Source organism: Salarias fasciatus, chromosome 20 (genome assembly GCF_902148845.1).
Source record: "Salarias fasciatus chromosome 20, fSalaFa1.1, whole genome shotgun sequence".
Classification (NCBI taxonomy): Eukaryota; Metazoa; Chordata; class Actinopteri; order Blenniiformes; family Blenniidae; genus Salarias; species Salarias fasciatus.
This window is the reverse complement of record NC_043764.1, coordinates 11,816,289-11,837,541: the sequence shown is the minus strand read 5'-3', so window position 1 is coordinate 11,837,541 and position 21,253 is coordinate 11,816,289. Positions and strand designations below refer to the sequence as shown.

Below are 21,253 nucleotides of genomic sequence, written 5' to 3'. Positions count from 1 at the left end.
TTTATCACTGAGGCTCACTGAAGCCTGAAGAAAACCTTGATCCAGTGAGCATCGTGGATTTGCCGCTCCATCCTTCCCTTCTTCATGTGTCGCAGTGACTCCATTTTCAGGAACTGACCACAGTCTAAACAGGGACACGCTGTCAGTAAATTGCAGTGTGTGTGTGTGTGTGTGTGTGTGTGTGTGTGTGTGTGTGTGTGTGTGTGTGTGTGTGTGTGTGTGTGTGTGTGTGTGTGTGTGTGTGTGTGTGTGTGTGTGTGTGTGTGTGTGTAGGCCGGCTAAGGTCACTGCGACTGCCCCCCATCAGGACACCTGCACACAGCTGACAGACGTCAGGCGGGAGATGCAGAAAAAGAGGGTGAAACGAAGGTAAAGGGGAGAGTGGAATCTTGCCGACTATACATTTTCCTGACTCTTCTCCGAAACCAACAGCCCTGATGGTTTTTCTCGCGGACCAGGATATCTACTCTGGCGGCGTGTCGAGCGCTCCACCTCAGATGACCGGTCCGCTCGCTGTGTGTGAACTTCTGCCCGTCTTCTCCCGATACCCCCACCACCCCACTTCCTCCTCTTCCTCCCATTGAGCCGCCGCCGCTGCCACACCCCTGCCAACTCTTCCTCCTCCCTGAGCCGGCCGCGCTGCAGACCACAGCACATAAACCCCGAGGGAAAAATAAGCAGCTCAAGGCTTGAAGCATCGCCTTAGAAAACAACCGAAAAGACACAAAAATCTATTTGCGATTTTAAAAAACATGGAAGGAGTTACCCACTGAAATGCGGACAGAACCACAACATATTCAAATAATCACTTTGACTTTAATAATAGAAAATTGGATGATTAATGCCAATGGGTAATGATTTAGTTTGAGTAAGAACATAAGATGGACTAAAGTGTATCTGTGGGAAATGACGGACTTCTTGCCACATATTTTCAATGCTGTTCTTGCACAAGACGAATTCTTGCTGCTGTTTTGACTCAATTGAAACATTTTCTGAAATTTTCTCAAGCTCTCGTCTGGCTAAAAAGAACCACTACAATAATCCCACAAGCACATCTGGCCCAGCACTCAGCACTGGTGTCAGTTCAATTGCAGACTATAAGTCAAAATATTCCTTTTGTTTTGTACTTTTGGCTCAGCCTTTAAAATAAAAAAAAAAGAAGAATCCAGTGTATTTAGAAGAGAATCTGGACCAAAGAGCGTTTTTCTTCTTTTGATGACCTTTTCATGACCAAGTGATCAGAACGCAGTATCTCCATCTGAAGCAGCCATTCGGGGTCCCTGCTTCACCCCAAGCGACACTTTCTCACTTCACTACTTTTCTGCATTCCAAGTGTTCTTTTCCTTGTCAAACAGACTTTCTGTTCTACCACCACAAACTTGTTTTCTCTGTTTCTGCAAAGCCTGAGAGGACGACTTTAGCTTCTCGTGATGCGTAAACCGATCTCTGTGTGTAAAATTGGCAGAATGCCCCTTAAAAAAAAAAAAACAGAGCTCAACGAGCTTTTCAAACAGTGCGTCACAGATTGTGATTTTTATGCTCTCCTCTGGCTCGGGCCCCCCCTCCTATCAGCCCGTTGGTGTCTTTCCGGACCTTGAACAACACGTGTGCATATTTTCATATCCTTCCTTGGCGAGAGACATTCGTTCTGGCGCTGTCCGCCAACCGGCGTTTCACAGGCATTAAAAGCAGCCAGGCGAGCGGTCCCTGAGTGGGGGATAACATTCCCACTTAATCTGGGCAGATGAATCCCATCTTTTCCACATTGCACGACAACGGAGAGCAGAAACATTTGAGTCCAACAAACGTCCCGCTGCCAAGTTTCTCTCTGCAAATTCTCAGGCCAAGGTTGTTCTTCAAGACGGCCAAAAAGCAAGAATGGAAATCAGTCCCCACTTTGAACTATAGACGACTACTGTAAATCACGATGATATGAATTGATCATCAACTCCGGAGTACCTGGAAGAGACCCACGCACACATAGGGAGAACATGCAAACTCCACAAAGAAAGGGGATCGGCTGGTATTTGGGTGAGACAACACTGCAGCCCACAAAGACACCGAACAGACAAATAAATGGAAATGATTACATTCAACAAATACAAACATACGCAGACCAAAATCAGGGTTTCCTCTAAGCATTATAGCGTAGCAGCCCCACTACGCTTTAATTTTTGCCCGACAAGCTTAAAAATTTAGACAAATGCCGCTACGCTATATTTTTACGGAGCCACTAGCAAGTGTTGTCCGCTAACTACCAGGGAAGCCCCGCAGGGAATCCCCGCCTCAGGGTGTGCATATTTGGTCGTGTATCTGCGTTGTTTCTGTGTGCTTTGACAGCCGTTAAAGAGTCTTTTGAGGGGCTAAATGTCAGGAGTGTCCGGACGGAGAAGCTACAGACGTGGGTCATCAGGCTAGCCTGACGTTAGCTTAGCCGCTAACGAGGCAGGGCATGCAGCAATGTAGCCCCACTAAGAGAACTCCAGCACTGCTACAAACATCAGAGGTAACATATGATTAAAGATAATTAAAAGGCGTGAGTTGGTATTAGTGAGTTATTAAAAGGTAATCAAATGTGCTAAAAGGCCGAAGCTAGCAGTTCCCCTGCGGTCTATCAGAGCTAGCGGCACGCTGCATACACGGAGCGCCGAGCAACACACAGACAAGAGGAGGGCATCTCTGCCAAGATACAAGACAAAGAAGCCCAGAGAGCACACCTCCTACCGTCAGCTTCACAACTGAAGAGGAAAAACCAGAAACAACGGCCGGGGAGTCTGTTCCCGCCTTTTTTTTTTTGAAATCCAGAAAGCAGCAGTTCAAAGCAGAACAGAGTCTATCCAGACAGAGGAGTAATTAAGAGTAGAGAAAGCAAAGCACGTGAGCCAGAGACAGGACGGGGAATAATCACCGGATGATAAAAGACTCTTTCATGTACAAAATATGCAAATACGTCAAGGGCAGCTTCTTTCCCCTCATTGAAGTCATCCTCTGAGATTGTCTTAAAAAATGGGGGGAAAGTAACATTGTTTCCATTTATAACTCGTCTGGCTCGAGGATTTGCGCCGCAGAGAAAAGGCAAAACATCTGGATTACCTATTTTTAGCTTGATGTCAGACGGATTATTTTGAGGGTACAGTGAGGCTTATTAGCTGAACGTCCGAGAAGCGCTCTGCTGGAGAATCTGAGCGGATGCGTCACAGCAAACGGCCCGACCGACGCAATTACGAGGCTCCCGATGTGGTGAAAAGCTGCTCTCCTGCAGCATCTGAGCCGGGTCTGCGATAGTTTTCCCTTCCTGTGTCAGCCTTTCCACTAATATTTCAAAGCTTTAAATGCGGGTCGGCGTCAGAACAGACGTCTGCTGCACAATATCTCCTTTCATCCCGCAGTCAGAGATCTGTATCCTTTTCAGCACTGAAGACAGTCAGAGGAAAGTCTCAGGAGTGTCTGAGTGCAATATCAGATCCTAGAAAAAAACGCATACACACACACACACATACACCTCAACTGTAAGAAAAATAAGCAAGTTAAATACTAAACTTTTAAAAATCTTAGGTTAGATGACAAAAAATAATGTTATCAACTATAAACTACACTATCAACTATATATGATCATTAAAAAAGCAGTTTTATGTAAAATGACCAGCAAATGTGGATGCAGAACGGAAATAATTGGGGGGTTTTTTATGTCCAATTAGCTGAAATTCAATTAAAACCAAAACTCTTCACTCCTGTAAGCTTAGCCTTTTTTTTTTACACTAATTCATTTTATGCCGAAAACTTTTTTTCAAATTGCATTGAACATAAAGAAAGTGGAGGCTGAAATTTAGCTGGACAGGTTGTGAAACATCAATTTCAAGAAAGTAATAATTTTCATTTTTAACCAATTTTGATTATATATGTCATATGAAAGATAATACTGAGAATTTTTGGTTTAATTAAAAGTTGCAACAAATAATTAAGCTTGATCATTAATTATTTTACTAAATTTCTCACATGCATCAAAAAAAAGTTATGTTATTCATTCACAAGCACAAGACATTCAGATCTTAGTTGTCGAAACCTAAATGATACAGAAAATGTACATTTAAGTACAGGAACTTTTAAAACTTTTTAGATCTTGAAAATATTGCAAATATTCTTTTAAAAAAAGTCATGATGTGTGATAAAGATCTTTGTTCTGTGTTTACAGTGAATTCAGAAGCAAACATTTAGCCCAAAATTGTTATTTTGAGTAACTTTTCTTGGATTAAAAAAACCCAGAAACAATGCCTGGGCCCGCGGCCAGCGGATCCTGTGCTGACTTGCTGTGGGTCAGCAGCGGAGTCTCCGGCTCTCATAAACAATAAAGCCCCTCCAAACACAGGAAGACACAACAATCCTGCTTTCACTCTCGCTGCTTTTAAAGGCTGAAACATCAGTGCGAAGGCAAACCGTCGGCCCAGATCGGTGCAGAGGAAGAGCAGAGCGGCTGTGATGCAACAGTCAGTAACCACTCCAGACCAGATCTCCCGCTGGCAGCACTGTCTGAGCGCCTCTTGAGCAACGGCATGATGTAAACCAACACCCCGAGCAAACAAGGCCTGACTAACGCTAATTTTGAACATAAGGAAAGCATTATCAAGGATTTTATTTAGTAAATAAAAAATGAACTGCGCTGTAGAATCTTTGTGTCTTCCAATCGTGTCAGAAGATTCCAGGTCAGTTCAGTTCATCCTGACGAGAAGAAGAATGATCGAACACATTTCCTTTTATTTTTTGAACAAAACATTTGACTGAAAAAAACTAAAAAATTCATTATGGTGACAGATGGAACATCGGTGAATCACTTCCGTCAGATCCAGTGGATCCATTTAGTGATTGTTTCATCCTGGAATATCGACAGTTGTATTGACAAGTTGGCAGGCCCAATGTCAGTTTGAGAGAAAGGTTTTCACTTATATGGAGCTTATCCACTGCTGAAGTGGTGAAAAGTGGTTTACACTGTATAAATGAGCTGAGCTATGAGCACCGTGCTTCAGTCGAATGATTGATCCACTTATTCAGTTCAGCTGGAATTACATCGTTAAGTTGGAGGAAGATGCTCTAAATTCGGAGTGTTCTTGAAAAAAGAACAAAAAAAAAAAAAAGTGCACAACTTCTTCCAACATTTCAGATGCAGACCAGATCATTCCCAGTGATCGCGGGGAGATCTGGGCTGAAGGGAAAGCCGGTTCCAAAGTCGTGAAGAGGGAAATCCCCCCATTAACAGCGGCTGCAATTAGGCCTCTTAACAAACCAGCTGGGTGTAGTCGCCATGCATAATGCAGTGCCAGCTCCACGCATCCCCCATCAGCCACAGCGGTGTCAGTGTGTGTGTTGGGAGGAGGCGGGGGGGGTCCACACAATTAGGCCATCACAGCCCATGGGGAAGTGGCAACAAAGATGGTCATGTAGTGGAAATGTGACACAGATTAACCCCTTCAGCGGAGCGGCACTCGTGTGTCTGCGGCCGCCCTGCGCACGAGCCTCGCCTCGCACCGCCACGAGTGGAAGCGGCGGGACATCGTCGGATTGCGCGTTTGTCATTTCGTCGGACGCGAAGGGGACGTGTGCCGCGTCACGGCGAGTGTTGTCAGAGCGGGCTGTGGAGGAGGGAAGGCCAGAGAGAGGTCAGGATACGAGAGGTCCTGGCTGGCGGCCCTGCAGGTTTATATTAACTCGGGGTGGTCCGACATGACTGCAACACACAAAAATGTCAATGAAGATATTCGGGACGGGGAAGACGAAAGAAGGAACACACACGCGCACACACACACGAAGACAGGATCTAGAAGAGGCCTGGGTTTGTGGGAGACGGCCTGGACAATGTTCTATTGAAAAGCGGAAGACAATAAAGCCTACAGACGCAGAGCTTCTCACAGCTTTAACCAAAAAAAAAAAAAAAAAAAAAAAAAAGAGGCGCAGAATAGCCGAATCTCGCAGAGCAACACCCTGACATTTTGGTGAAAGAGCTACATTTCCCTTCATGTGAAAATCCCGACGCGGGCGCGACGTGTCTGACGGTGTTGGGGCCGAGCTGGGACTCTTCCCAGCATTTTTGTGGGCTAAACATGCAGCTTGGCTTGCACTAGAAAGACATACCAGACGTGTGAAGCATTCAGCTCCTTCCTGTCTAGGAGCTTGAGAGATGGTGCGCGCAGAAACAACAGTTTAAATGAGCTGCAGAACAGACTTTTAGATTGGAAAGTCTGATGTCTTACATGTAGGCCACAGGTTTAAAGAAAAACGAACAAACTTCACTTCATTTTCCAAACGGATTTGTATTTCGGAATGACAGCCGCTGGGTGTCATCGTGATGGGAGGCGTCATTTCCTGCTCCAGTTCCCCCCCAGGTGTTTCCTCCGGTCTGCAGTCAGCAACAAGCTCCTGGCGTCACTTCCCCAGCTCCCCTGCATGACCTCTGACCCCTTCCAACCCCAGCCCCATGGACCTGAATGTTAACGTGACCCTGGTGTCAGCCGGCAGCGATCTGACCGGAGCCTGTGAGGAAGCTCAGCGAGGACACGAACCTCAGGAAAACACGACCCTCACACTGTCGGGAACTGAGCTTTTCGTTTTCCCCAAAAACATTTTAAGAGGCAAAAGCGATGACGCCACGAGTGCTGCGAAAGAAACGGTGATAACTGATGTAAATGTCAAGGACGGAGTGTCGTGGAGTGGAGCTGTACTCCCTCAGTTAAACAATAGTGAAACGCAGCGCTGAAAACGAGCCTCCGGAGAGACGCCGCCGCGACAGCTCAGCCAGACTCGCCAAGCGAGGAAAGAGTGAGGAATTACACCGTTCTGTGAGAAGAAATTAAACCGGAGTCATGGCTCGCTGGCCTTTTCAGTAAAAAAAAAAAAGCCATTTCCAGGGGGAGCCGCAACAAACGGCGAGAAAATAATGAAAAACGAGTCGGGGGGAACGTGAAGCGCCAGCCGACCGAGTGCGTACAAGGTCGAGCACAAGAATCTGAAACCATCGGTGGTTTAGTGAGCGAGGTTCAGGTGAGAAATGCAAACAAGCTTCGGAACAATTGGAGGTTAGCACATCGCTGACGTCCAAAGTCCATAAATGTGATAGGAGTAAGAAATAAAAGAAAAACACGCCACCTGTGGCTGAACACACCCCCTTGAAACTGAAAGTTTTGGTATCTCCAAGAATATTCAGGGTTGTTTCTCAAACCAGTTCAACAGATAAGGTTATCTGTCGTGGTGGAAGGCGTTTCCTCACTTAATCAACAGTTTGTTTGTTTTTTTGTTTCTCTTGTCTGGGCTACAGTGAGGCTACATGAATAAGAGGATAAAAACTTCTTCCAGACCATATTAACCAAGTCCAGTTGATCTGATCAGCTGTTTCTGAGATACCTCTAACCTGGCCAAACAGAAACATACAAAGATATATACTCCACAGTTACGCTTGAAAGATTTAAATTTAACCTTCAATCTCACGAAAAATTGAGTTATTAGTAGAATTCAGCAGTAAAAGTGTCTATGCAGCTGCTCTCAATGACAGCAAGTCACTGCAACTTGAACCATAGACTTCAACCCAGATCTCACAGCCAAAGTCAAAACTCAAACAGATGTGCCATAAATGGAAATAAGAACAATTTTAATGTATGTTTCATTCCTTTTTGTCAAAGCAGCTCTATAGGCAGCCTTCATTTTATCCTCTTAGTAAGAACGTGTGCCTGAAGCTTTTCTGCATCCTGACTGATAAATGTAAGCGCCACCAGAGTCTCTCTGCACAGTGCACCGAAACAACAGCGTGACTTTTATACCTACCAAAGAAAAGCTATGGGAAAACATCAACAATAAATCTTAAAGCAATGAAACCAGTTCAACTGGACTTGGTTATGTGTTCTGGAAGATGTTTCCTTCTTATCCAAGTGGTTTCGTCAGTTCATGATGTTCCCTGAACAATAAACTTCCTGAATATCAGGCTGACATTAGAGCAAAATGTTTCATTTTTAATGAAGGAGACCAAGAACTCATCACATCTAGAACTCTTAATTTGAAAATGTACTTTTCATATGTATCGTATGCCAATAGACTTGTCAATCAATTGCTCTCTTGGGTTGGGCGATAATACGTCAATAAGGTATCACTCGGTATCTAAAAATAGCAACACCTCCTGTCAACAGTAATTCTCATGAATGAAGAAATGTTTCCCTTCTATGTTCAACTACATGTACAGACACATGGTTGTATTATTTGGCGCTATGGACGCTTCGTATCCAGGTCAGTCGAAACACCTGTGAGAAAGCATGAGGAGAAGAGAGACCTGTTGATGTCATGAAAATGATAAATATCTGAAATATTTCAGACCCCCCAGTGTCTCAGGTCCACACCATAAACAACACTTCCCCCCTAATCAATCTTCTCTCCGCACGCAGCAGCTGACTGACATTTCAGTGTTACTGATGACGGAGGTAGTCCGAGGGGATACGGCAATTTATACTGTGACTCGAGGCTGGGCATCGCGGCATGGAGAGTTAGTATCCGCCTCACACACACACACCGCCTCTCTGCGGTACTGCCCTTCGCTCTGAACCTGCTTTCAATATCCGAGCGAACTGACGCATTTCCTGAGCCGTCCCCAGGCCCAGTTCTGGCCCACGACACGACCGGCGATCTGCCCCCGCACCGGGGCGGACGGAAAAGGCGAAGAGAAGGGGAGAGTGCAAAGCAGGGAGTGAGAGGGATTGGAACAAATCAAAACCAGATGCCTGTACACGTGTGATTCAGCATTTCGAATCCGAGCCCGGCGGGCCCCCGGACGAGCGGTCCTTTTCTTATTCCCTGGGTGGTGACAAACGGCCGCAGCTGCGCAGATGAAACCCCCCCCCCCCCCCCCCCGGACCTCTATCAATAACTTCATCCCGTTTCCTGATTCCACTGGGCGATAAACATGCAGCACGGGGCCGATGTTGACACACCTGGAAACTACCCAGCCGCTTCCCCCCGGAGAGAGGCTCTTTCCAGGCAGCCCCATCATCGGGGGGGAAACATTTCACAGACATGACATTAAACAGTGAAATCTGTTAGTCATAACTTTCTGGATGTCTTATCAAACTCTGCTTCAACTCTGCTTGAAGATGTGGCGAGAGCGGCGGTGAAATCGGGCCAAATTCAGGTTCGAGCGTCTGTTTTTTTTGTGAGTCTGTTGAAAAATTGCACACACCCACAAGTAAAGATACACACATTTTATGAAGGCAACCAGCCGTTCTCCCACCTGGTACATACACAACAAGTGTTAATATTGAGTAAATCTCTTTTTTTAAGTATTGTTGGAGGTTTTGGAGTCAATAATACTTCCTTACACACTGCCATCGACGGGAGGGAAAGTTTTTTTAAAACGACATTGAATCAATGCGGCCACTGCGTGCTGAGGAAATTGGATATTTTCCACTTAACTCTGTTGAAAAACGAGATATACAAAGTAAATTAATTAGATTTAGAAAGCTAAAGCCTGCTTAACATTTCAGTCATGCCCTCGTGTAAAGGAAACATTTAGAGCAACAATTCAAGCTAAAAGAGTTAAATGAGAAGACAAATACTCAGTACAGTATGTAAAAATGTCTGCTTTGTGGTTATAAGATCACTGCGGTGTGGACACGAAGGTTATTTTAAGCCGAACAGGAACACCAGTGATGTAACTGACTTGGACGTTCAGGCCTAACATTAAATATGAGCTTATTTGCCTCATTGGCTGCCTGTCCACCTCAGCCTCTTACTGAACTCTCCAGAAGCTCAGCTACTTTTAGTTATTTACCCCCGGACTGTCCCTGGAAGCTCTGGTCTGAGTTTGAGCTGCACAGCATATTACCAATTTATAGTTATCTCGATTAACACGAGTATTATAAATAGCATGAAAAAGACCAAACTTGAACTGTGCATTCACGCTTGATAAATTCAAAATAACAATAGAAGATCGGAAAGCCCCATCTGATGATTCAGATTCAGATTCAGTCGGAATTTACAGTAAATGCCATGAAAGTCTGGATCCAGCCTGCTTTTTATTGACGGCTCACCACGACTGCCTCTGACGTCAGACGGTCAGAGTGAGATTTGTCCTTGAGATGGAAGAAGGCTTTCTGAGTGATGGACTTGATGTGGTTAATGAAACCCAGATCTGGGGTCCATGGGGTTTCTGGGTCGGTTTGTGGTTTCTGAAACTGCAGATTTAAGGTGAAGACTGATTTGAATTGAGTAGTTCCTCTTCTTAGCCGGTCGCATTTAAACGTGATACTTGAAGTACTTGTGATTTTTTAATTTAAATTTTTTTCTATGTTGGACTTACTGAAGGAAAATGAAAGGAAGCAGCTCAAACAGCTGTTTCACACTGTTTGCCTTTTCCATTTCACCATAGCCGAAATATCGTAATATTAGCCTTAAATGTGCTGTTAAATAGATTTATCTTTAAACACTTGGTTGTTCATTTCTTCTTTTTTGTTTCTAGTTGTCAGTTGTTAATAAAAACTAAATATTTCCAGGACAATGATAACTTAAGCTACATTTTGACTATTTTCTTGAGCACATTACTTTTTCAAGATAGCATTACAGGCCTGGAACATCCTCAGCAGGCATGCTAATATGTGTTATTCACTATATGATTCTTTAAGTGTCTCAGTTAAAAGAAAGATGGAAAATGAAAGTGTTTTTATTCTCGTCAGGAATGTGTGCTCTTGCACTTTCAGAAAGCAAAAAATGAACAAAATGACCAAAATGAAGCGACTGATCAGATTATCGTGTGCTATCATGAGGACCTCTGCAGGAGCACATCCGACGGTTCTGCTTTACAGACGGAGCCTAATCCAACAGGAACATTAGTCCAAGTATTTATATTACCAAAGAATTATAGCCCATTACACGGGACATAAGAGACCGCCTTGTTCGGAGTCACGTTGCAGCCCGGGAGCAAAGAGCAGACTAATCGATGGATGACAGATCCCTGCAACCTGTTGTTAGCTTCTGCTTCGGCAGACGAGTTCCCAACTCATGACTCAAGACGTTTCCCTCTCCAGCTCTGTGGCACTAAACACATGATCCAGGGCAAATTGAAACCCTTCTCCTACATATCAAGGGGGGGGGGAAGTGGATTTTCTCCAGGAGACATCTCATATGTGCAGCCAAAAGAATTTAGATGAGACGCTCGGCCTCCATTAGCATAATCCAATCTGCAAGGAAAAACAAAATGCCAAGTTATGAGCAATTCTGTTCAGCCGCACTGTGCCGAAAGGACCAAAGGCTGATATTATCAGCATTAAAAATCTGCTCAGCGTGTGTGATACAGCCCTCTTGTTTTCCAACTCCCCTGCCTCGAATTAGTCATCGCGGCTCTCTTTCACGGCAGCCTGTGCGAGGAATACTAATACCAGTTTACTATTTCCCATCCATCATTTGGGGCTCAAGATGTTGCCATAGTGCTGATTCAATGTCTGCGGCGCGGCACGCTCAACCTGCGGCAACACCGGAAGGCCGATCTGAAAGCGAGGCGAGCGGGACCGGTTGCCACAAGCAGCCCGTCTGAGGTTCGGCTATTAGATTCCACCGCGCTCAATAAGCCGGTCATGCTCTGGAGGGCTGTGCAAGCAGGTCCAGGTCTTTGTCACCTCTCAGGACGTCCGACGCAAGCAGATTAGCGGTGTTTGGTATGCAGCAGCCTGCTTCCCGCTGCTCTTTGTATGAAACGTCTTTGCCATTCATTAAAATGAAATGAAAAGGGACAGCCGGGGCTCCTGCAGTCCACTTCATCACAAAAAAGGCACATAAAGGGGGTGAGATCATCTCTGCTTCCCAAAGCGTTTCACCAGGGATCAATCTCCATTTACACAAATCATCTGTTTAGCTCTCGGACAGAGAAAAAGAAGCACTTTTACAGCAGTCAGATTATTAAACTGTTCAGGAGCCTCCAGTACAGAACTTCCACGAGAAACAACATTTTCAAAATGTATTCTTGACTCTATAGTTGGACAAGGTCACACAGTGGTTAGGAATCCTGCCTCATAGCAAGAAAATTGTACATTCGCATCTTGTCTGGGCGTTTCGATGCGGAGTTTGCATGTTCTCCATGGTCCCGTTTACATGATGATTTCAACTGAAAACCTTCACTGCGCTTTGAGAGTCCATTGACACAGCAAGTAAACGCAACTTTTTGAAAACATTAAACCAAAGAGTAGCTATCTTTATTCTCTTTCCAAACTTTTCTCACAGCATCCAGAGCGCAAACGGACAGAAGAATCCTCCGCTCGGTGTTTGGATGTCATTTACCAAGAGGCAAGCAGCACAGCAGCAGCAGTGAGCGCCATTAATCTGTCTACACAGAAGGCATTCAGATACAGAGATGAGCTCAGAGCCCGCAGAACAATGACTCTATTTATCAGCTCAAACAGAAAAAAAACCCAGACTTCATGCCGAAAATTGCTAACAGCTAAAATTAGATCAAAGCAACATTCAAACAGTAATTTGGGAAAACAACAATTCCGTAATTACCCATCAAAATTATGATTTTTTTTTTTATATTTTAGTTTATACTTGAGTATTGCTGGATTAAATCCTACTGCTTATCTTGCTCCTTGAGCAAAGCCTTTAACCACAACTGCTCGGGTTGAGTCAGGAAGGGCATCCGGTATAGAATTTATGGTAAATTAAACACGTGATCATATGATCCAGCGTGACGATCCCAGAAAGGAGTAAACGCTCTCTTTTCTGAGACATACAGGTGCTCATGCAGGGGTTACGATTTTTATACATCACTTTCTGCTAACCAGGAATGACACCTTCAGAATGAGATGCCTTCCACTGATGTTTTTAAATTTACATAATTGTATAATTCAGCTCATCAATATCTTCCCTCAATTTGCTGCCTTCATATTTTCTTTGCAGACGATACCTTTCTTTTGTGATCATCTTTGCACTGCAACATTCTTGCAGCTGCTCCACATGCTCTGGAGCTTGGAGGGCTTCAAGGACCCAAACAGCAAAAGCCCTTCATCTCATCTCATTTACAAAAATAAAGCAAAAAAAAAAAAAAAAAAGCCCTCTCCAGTTATCCAGCTAATGGCGCCATGCTCTTTCTCAGCAGGAGGGCGGCAGTGCTGTGATCAAAACATTACATCGCAGAGCGCATCATTAGATCTGCGTGCACTCATTCCCGTCGTGATGACACCACACAGAGTGTCGGGCAGGTGTGACACCTTGCCACGCGGGGATTGAGCGGGCGAAAATGTGGGCCAATCCCTGATTAAGACGTGCGGCCATCAAGCCGCTCTCTGCCGACTTAATCCCCGTCACTTTCATTACCTGGAGCGCGCCGAGCTCACCGACGCCCGGGGACAGGACGGCGAGAAAGCCCCTGGCGAGGCGCCACGGAGCATTCCCCGGTCATTAAATCAAGCCCATGAACGAAAATTAAAAAAGCAGAATAAACTTGTATTACGTGCAGGAGATGATCCTGCAGCGCCAGTTTAATGCATCTGATGTGACAATCGCGCGGAGAGGTCATTAAACCGGTGGCAAATAGGATCAAGAGGTCATGAAGGGCTTTTTTTGTTCCCATTTCAGCGTAAATATGCAATAAGGTCAGTGGAAATTAATAATGAATAGAGCATGGTAAAGGTGGTGGGTGTGATGGAGAGCAGCTGGATATCCAGAATGTATGTTCAGATTTACAGTAATGGTGCCCCCACTAACCCCCCCCCCCCTCCCCGCTCAACCTTGACTCGGCCGGAGAGAGACCAGAGAGGAGCGCTGCTGGCTGAGCAGAAGGGCCACTTGACACAGATTCAAGATGGAAGGAGGTCAGTCTGAAATAGAGCAGAAGCAACAAGACGGCGCAGAGGAGAAATCCCTCGCAGCTCCGCGCAGCTGGAGATGCGGATCCTGCGGAAACAACGAGGGGGCGTCCGCCGAGCTCGCCGCAGCTCAGAGATGATTTGTCACAACTGTGAACCGAGATGAACCCGGAGCCTCGGAGCGCCGCGATGTGCCTGGTGCCATTATCAATCTGACAAATGCGCGGAGCAGTAACCATTTACAGTGCGGCGTGAGCTGGTGCAGAGCTCGGCGGACGAATCACTGCTCCTGCTGAAGAGCTCTGCAAGTGTAATAATACTATAAATCATCGTGCCACCAACGCCGGGCACGTGGCGAGTCATTCTGTAATTGCTGTAACTACAACTAGCGTCACTGGTTTATGAAGCAGTAACTAATGCATCGCAATAAACGTTTTTAATTTTCTGCTGCACAACAAAACTCCATGATAGTTTGAGATGCTTCTCCAAACCCTCTACATTCCTCCATCCGGGCTGCATGACGCACGCCGTTCCCCTCATCCTGTCATCTGACTGTGTGTCACAAATCCATCCGTCCAGTCATTTTCTCACAGATGCTGGAGACTCACAAGCGGCGAGCGCCACAGGTCACTGGCCTTGGATCGCCCCCTTCCACCTCCCCCTCCTCTCGGTGCCTGACGGGCTCTCCGCTCCGCTCTGTGACTCAAAGCGAAGCCCTTCATGGTGACGGCGGCCTCCTCGCCTGGAGATCTCCTCCCCCGGCTGCTGATAAGGGAGGGGAGGAAGGATGGTCGGCGGGCTGGAGGGCTCTCTGCCCCTGGGCCATTCAGACACTGAGAAAAGAGTCTGTCTCTCAGCGGAAGCAAGGAGCTCACTGGACAATGGTCATATTCTGCTGCGGGACGGGAAGGGGAGCAGCGGGGAGGTTGAAAATCCCGCCAAATGGCAAAGCAGGCATTTAATGACGAGGGTTCCCAAGCCTGGCATTCATGGAGTCTGTGTCCAACAAAACACAACCAGATCCTGAGAAATGAGGTTAGACTGTACTCTTTCACTCTTCCTCAGATGATGACCTGATCAGGCTGACATCTAAATATTTTGGTTCGTGTTTCAGCTTTGCCCCACAAGCCGAGGTTCCACACTGTCTGTCAGCGTGACGTCGAACTAACACATCGGTGGAGAGAAAACAGCTCAAACGGTGCCCGTTGCCAGTGTTGAACCACAGCAAACACAAACACGAGGGGGGGCTCCTCTGACCGTGCGATCGCACCGCCGACCGGCCGGCGCAGATGTGGAGCGAGCCGCCGGCTGCAGACTCACATCTGTCTGAGCCTGGGCGGCCGCAGACTTAACAGTTTGTGGAAGAGATCTTTGAGCCATGAACTCATCGTGTTCATCATCGTCTCAGCCCGAAAACGTGCTCGAGTGTATCAAACTTGGCGATTAATGGGATGATTCATGGGCTCAGACAGGAAAACTACTACTTTAATTCATATTCAATTCGACATAAAGCATCATACTGATTGTTCTCACATTCTCTTGGTAATTTCAGGGTTTTTTTTCCCGTACTGAACACAAGAAAAATGTCATATTGTAACATTTAGTGGCGCGGATTTGAGCCAGCAAGCCGAGAAGTTGGCCAACATGTGACAGACAACAATGGGAAACAAATTTCTACCCGGTTTTACACGTGTGCAAAACGGCGGCGTTCCATGCAAATCAGGCAGTAAAAAGCCGAGATTCTCCTGCCTCGTCCTTTCAGTGGTCCACCTCCGGGCTTGTTATATAACGCTATATACCGTGGCGCCGCTCTTAGCTCCACAAAGGAGCCATGTGAGAGCTGTGTTAGAGGCCTGAATGGCGGCGAGGACACGCGTTTACATCGTCGCTTTCAGCCTCTCTGCTCATCCTTTAAACATCCTGGGCGGCGGCATAAAGGACTGGCGGAGACACCGCGAACTGGAGAAGGAGCTTGACATGTGAGAACATCTCTCTCAAGTCGAGTACAGGAAAATCTGAAAGAATCTGCACAGCGTGGGAGAAGGAGGCGGCTTATTTTCACTCCACGTGCGCAGATGAGAGATAACTTCACGTGGGGAGCCGGCGAAGGATCTGAGCGCTCTAAATAATGAGCCAGGTGACTATTTTAGCATGCAGGGTTTTTTTTTTTTTTTTCTATTTCCTTTTACTTGCTGCTTCGCAGGATGTGCATACGAAACGAGGGAGAAGAAGGTCGGGATGCGCCTTCCTCCGCCTCCAGATGGCAGTCATTAGGAGGCTGCTGCCAAGTCTGGAAGTCTTTGATTTGACAGTGGAGATTTTTATCTCTGGGAGCACATAAGGGCAGTGCTGGGAAGCGACTGCTCATATTCACTCAGGGATAACATAGGTACTTACTGTATGTCAGCATCAACAATCGCATTAGAATTTTGGTTCAGTTAAAGGAAAACAGTAAGTCCCGGTCCGACTTTTTCTTCACAGATTCCAGAAACCGCGCAGTTTGGAAAATGTGCACAAGGTATTCAGAAAGACTTCAGGCTGCCAAAAATCAACTTCAGCACTCTTATTGAGTCTATTTTCTTTCAAAATGCCGCTTCCCACAGAGAGCCTCACTTGTTTTTAATTATGTTGTTTTTTTGAACGGACTTCTTCTTCTTCATGCTGAGGAGGATTTCTTTCCTTTGATGCAGTGCTAACAGACCTCTTCCACAGCTGCAGCACAGTAAAACGACCCTGACTCCTCTCGCAGCCAGAGAGGCTCTCAGCTCAGTGGGACCAGGTTTAGATGTGGGTGTAGAAAAATTCCTGCTTTATTTATGTAACCTCCAGTGCGCGGCAGTCACAAGCTTTTGGCCGCGGCCTGTGTGGAAACCTTCAGTTTCCTCTGATCCAGCGATTAGCGACGGTGGCTTGAGCCAGAGCCAACACAATTAAATCGATTACCAAAAGAAGTAGAAAGACAGAAAATGAATCAAGTTGAAAGCAGAATTACTTCAGAGCATTTAAAGGTGCAGTGTGCCAGATATGAGCAATGTCACTTTTGTATATTGGATTGCAGTAGAGAGTCGGTGTCGTAGTTCTGTTTCATTTTAACATGCTCCTGAAAGAATACATTTACGAGTTGCTCACCTGAAACTTAAAAAAAATCAGAAAATGATGTTCTCACGGTGTCATTTCCAAGGAGAGATCGAGCTTCACAGCTTCCTCCTTCTACTGAATTATTATTATCACGGGAGGGAATGAAAAAAGAAAAAAATCAATGTCCCGCTCACAGTAATGAAGGCTGTCTGACCAGCAGACTGAACATCAAGCAGTCAGATTTTAAAATTTAAGTACGGCATGGCAGCCAATTCTCACGAGAAGAAGGGAGAAGCTCGAGCTTTTAACTCGGAGATCACACGAAGCACAATTAGTTTCAGGCTAACGCAGAGATTTCGATTGATGTCAGACTTCTTCAGGAATTTCACATTAAATCAGACAGCGGTCCAGGACTACGGGGATCATGGATTCTCCTAATCTTGTAATCACACAAAAATTTTAGATAAGACCTGGCTCCAGCGCACGACCCAAACATTAAGAAGATGGATGGAATGATACCGAGTCAGAAAAGCATACTCCATTGATCCTGTTGGGAAAATCCCTTCTCTGCATTTAACCCAACCCAATTCGTAGTTGACCTCCACTACTCTGGTGGCAGGGGAGGTGGCTGGGGTCAAGGGTCCTGACAAGGGACCCACAGTGGTAACCTGTCAGCAGTGGGATTCCAACATGTGACCTTCGATCCCAAGTCTGCCTCTCTGACCTCTCCGGGCCACCGCTCCACCGCTTCTGGTTTGGATGAGCGAGGGAGCGGATGTTTAATTAGACAACCAGTCATTCCTATATGCTTGTTATTGACTGTCTAAATAGACCTGGAACTGTCAAACCTGTTATACTTTGTAACGCAGAAACAATTTCAACATAATTAAGCTAATCAAATCAAAGTTTTGCAGCAAGTGACCAAGAAATGGATGACAGCAGATGCAATCACAACATTTCAGTGATAAACTTAATCTATGATTAGCCCTAATCTTCAGATATTTTTCTGTGTGGCCCTCAATGGCAGAAGTTGGTACCATTTTAAACACAGCCTCTATGATTTCTCAGCAAATCCCAGTCTGCACATGCAGATTTTTACTCCATGCATTATTGGGAAGGAGGTCGTGCAGAATGGAAATCAATGCACATGTGTAGCAAGCATGCTTTTTTCTCTAACACTGAAAAATCTAAAAGAAATAAATAAATCCAGACTGAAGGTTTGGCCAGTCAGCCCATGTGACAACTCATGTCTGCATTGCTCATCTTTCTCATCGTGACTGCTCACTGGAAGGAACCAGGCTGAGAACGTGCGCACAAATCTGACTGATGTTCCAAACTACGATTGTAATCCATCGCTGACTGGATCAGAGTATTAATCCCGCAGAGTAAAAGGCGCAACATGTCGCAGTTTTTTTGGCAGGAAAATGCGTGCGTGAATGAAGATGCGTTCAACAGTTCAAGGGAATACGGAGTTTTCTTTCTCGAACGCTTCATACCTGAACCGGGGTGAATCCTTGATGCAGTCCTCGAAATCCACCGTCATCTTGAGCCGGAGAGAAGTTTTCCACCACGTTCAAAACACGGGGTTCATCTCCCGGGTGGCTGAAAGCAGAGCGGTGTGTATCCGTGTCCCGCAGCTCCCGCAGAGCGCCTCTCTCTCCCGCTTCAGTCAGTCTGACGATCCGGAGCCGCGTCCCGCCGCACCGGACCCGCGGTGCGTTCACGTGCTGCGGGAGAGCTCGGAATTCTGACACTCTCACAATCTTTGCTTGTTTGAGTAGGAAAATTTAAATAAATTTTGATCAATAAATTTATTGAAGAATGGAAACGTTACGAAAGTCTTCGAATTTAAGTTTGTGTTTCAAATTACCAATCTGTAAAATTCCAGCATTATTTGTTCCATATCATTTCTATTCTCAATATAGATTTTCAGGAGTTACCAAAATAACCAAAGTCATTGGATAAAGGGGCATTGGAAATATTTATGTGTAACAGAAAGGCTGAATGATTCAAAACACAATACATTACATATAATAAAATATGAATTGAATAAAATAGCATGACATCACATGACACAATACAACATGATTCTTTATATTACAATAAAAAAAATATTTACTGTAAGGTAACACACTTCATTCATTCATTTTGAACATATATATGTCCAGACCCAATTGGAATCTGGCTCAATCAAGATATACACAAGCATTCATACAAGTAAAATGCACATATTTGTTTACAGTGACTGAAAACTAAACTCTCAACAAAAAGAAAAACATATCGAGTTCCCCCAAAAGACGTACACAAAGCTAAATATTTATCGAAGTACATCTGTTATCAGTTAAAATCTATCAGTAAACCTAATCAGTTGTACTTAGATGGAATCCCAAAAGCTAACACTTTCACAAGTATGATGTGGTGTTATATCAGTTAAAGACAGTCTAGTAATGTTGAAAGTGAGTAATTTTGTTCAAGTAGCAATTTCCATCTCCATAGTTTCTATTTGTTCACAGATGAGGGATAAAAACAAAATTCATGACAAAAAAATGTGATAGTATTTTAGTCAGATGCTACAGTGATAATTAAATTGGTTAAATTTACTCCACAGCATAAAGTAATGACATTTAAAGGTAATTTCTATGAAAACATATCAAAAATACCATTGCAACATATGACACTGTGGCTCTGGCAAAATCTAAGTTGTTTGCATTCACATACATGTAAATATTGAGGTGTTGTAATAATTCCCACCATAGCCTACTTTATTGGGCAACTATTGCAACAACATATCATGACCACAACTGTCATTTTCTCCAAAAAATGTTTTTTTTAAAACATTTCATGTCTATGTCTATGTCTATGTTCATAAATGTAGTTGCACATTCAGTAATACAGCAATTTACTCTGAAAATGTAAAAAAAAAAAAAAAAAAAAAAAATCATTTGAGTATCTCAAAATTAACGCAATTAATACTATATGAAAATACAAGACCTGAGTAGAAATAAATTGCAATTCACTGCATCATACAAGACATACAGCATGCCATAGACTGATCATGCTGACATGGAAATTTCCCGCAGCACTTGAAAGCAACACAGTAGACATCACTTTGCGCCTCATTTGAAAGAAAACAGCCACAAAATTGCGCCAAAAGTGAAATAATTGTAATATTTTCATTATATTTCCATTGAAAGTCTGCCATAAAAATATTTAATGGATCATTCCATGAAATAATTTTAATCCTTAAAGGTTGTCAGGTTGCTGTTTGGATGTTCATGTTCATCCTCATTTCAGTTCTGTTTTCTTTTTGTTTGTGTTTTCACTGTTAGGAATAGAGGTGCTGCAGTATATGTACATGTGAAATGTGGGTTGAAAGTATTTTTATCCTCCCCGGTGTTCGGCAGTGAATAAGCAAGCACCCACGTTGTTATTCATCCCTCTCAGCTCTCCACTCCTGTGATACAGTACGGTCTGTTTTCCTCCTCATATCATCTTGTTTTGTGAAATCTCTTTCATGTGAAATCCTGTATCTCTAGAAATAATTGCCGGAGACAGAAATAATTTACCTTTGACACACATTGCCTTATCCCACCACTTTCCCATGCAGCTGGTAAATGATGCTTTGTTAGGTGCATCCACTTCCCCAGCGAGGCTATTATTAATTCACAGGAAACGGGAAAAGCTTGGAGAAAGAGCGCCTGCTTGGGATTTCACTGCAGGTTTTCCTTAAGAACAATTGTTCCCTTCTATCAAGGCTTTAAAAAAGACTGACGCCCAAGCCATTATTGGAGGTGATCTCATCCAATCCTGGATGACTACGACCGTCTTTCTGCAACTAAATCAGCCAGTAGAGACTCAGCCAGGTGTTGCAGAAATATGGTACCATATCAGTTATTTTGGAATTCAGGTTAATGCTAAATCATCTCACAAAGAATGCCATGAAATTACAGAGACATTTGCATCTCAAGTCCAGAGAACTCGGTAAATATATTTCCTAGGGATTTCATCTTTTAGATTTGTGGTTTCCAATGTTTTTCCTTGGACAGCCCCAAACCCCCTAAAAAAAAAAGCTGATGAAGTTTCACATATTGCATACAAATACCCCAGTGTTACACACGTTTGTTAGGTCTTCAGTGTTACTCCTAATGACATAAACACACAGCGGACTATTGATCTGTCAGAGGTGAAGCCTGAAACGTGTCCAAAATCAAAGGAATCACATTCTGCAGATCCTGGTGGGCCTACAAATTGTACCCAGAAGATAAGCTGAAAGATGAACACACCAGTCAGAAAACTGATGTCAGTGCAAAAAGCAACCATCTTAACAGCAATGTGAATGCAATGTAAGCATAGATCCA

The 21,253-nt window shown here is 44.5% G+C and overlaps 1 protein-coding gene across 4 annotated transcripts in view; it reads right to left on the bottom strand.

Moving 5' to 3' along the window:
• LOC115407567 (arf-GAP with coiled-coil, ANK repeat and PH domain-containing protein 3) overlaps positions 1-18,557 on the bottom strand; it is a 59,319-nt gene extending 40,762 nt beyond the window's left edge. For all 4 annotated transcript variants that reach the window (XM_030117955.1, XM_030117957.1, XM_030117956.1 and 1 more), the window contains exon 1: positions 18,392-18,557. In XM_030117955.1, the coding sequence (XP_029973815.1) occupies positions 18,392-18,438 (47 nt within the window). In that variant the 5' untranslated portion in view covers positions 18,439-18,557. The remainder of the gene's footprint in view (positions 1-18,391) is intronic.
• Between the last annotated feature and the right edge of the window lie 2,696 nt (positions 18,558-21,253).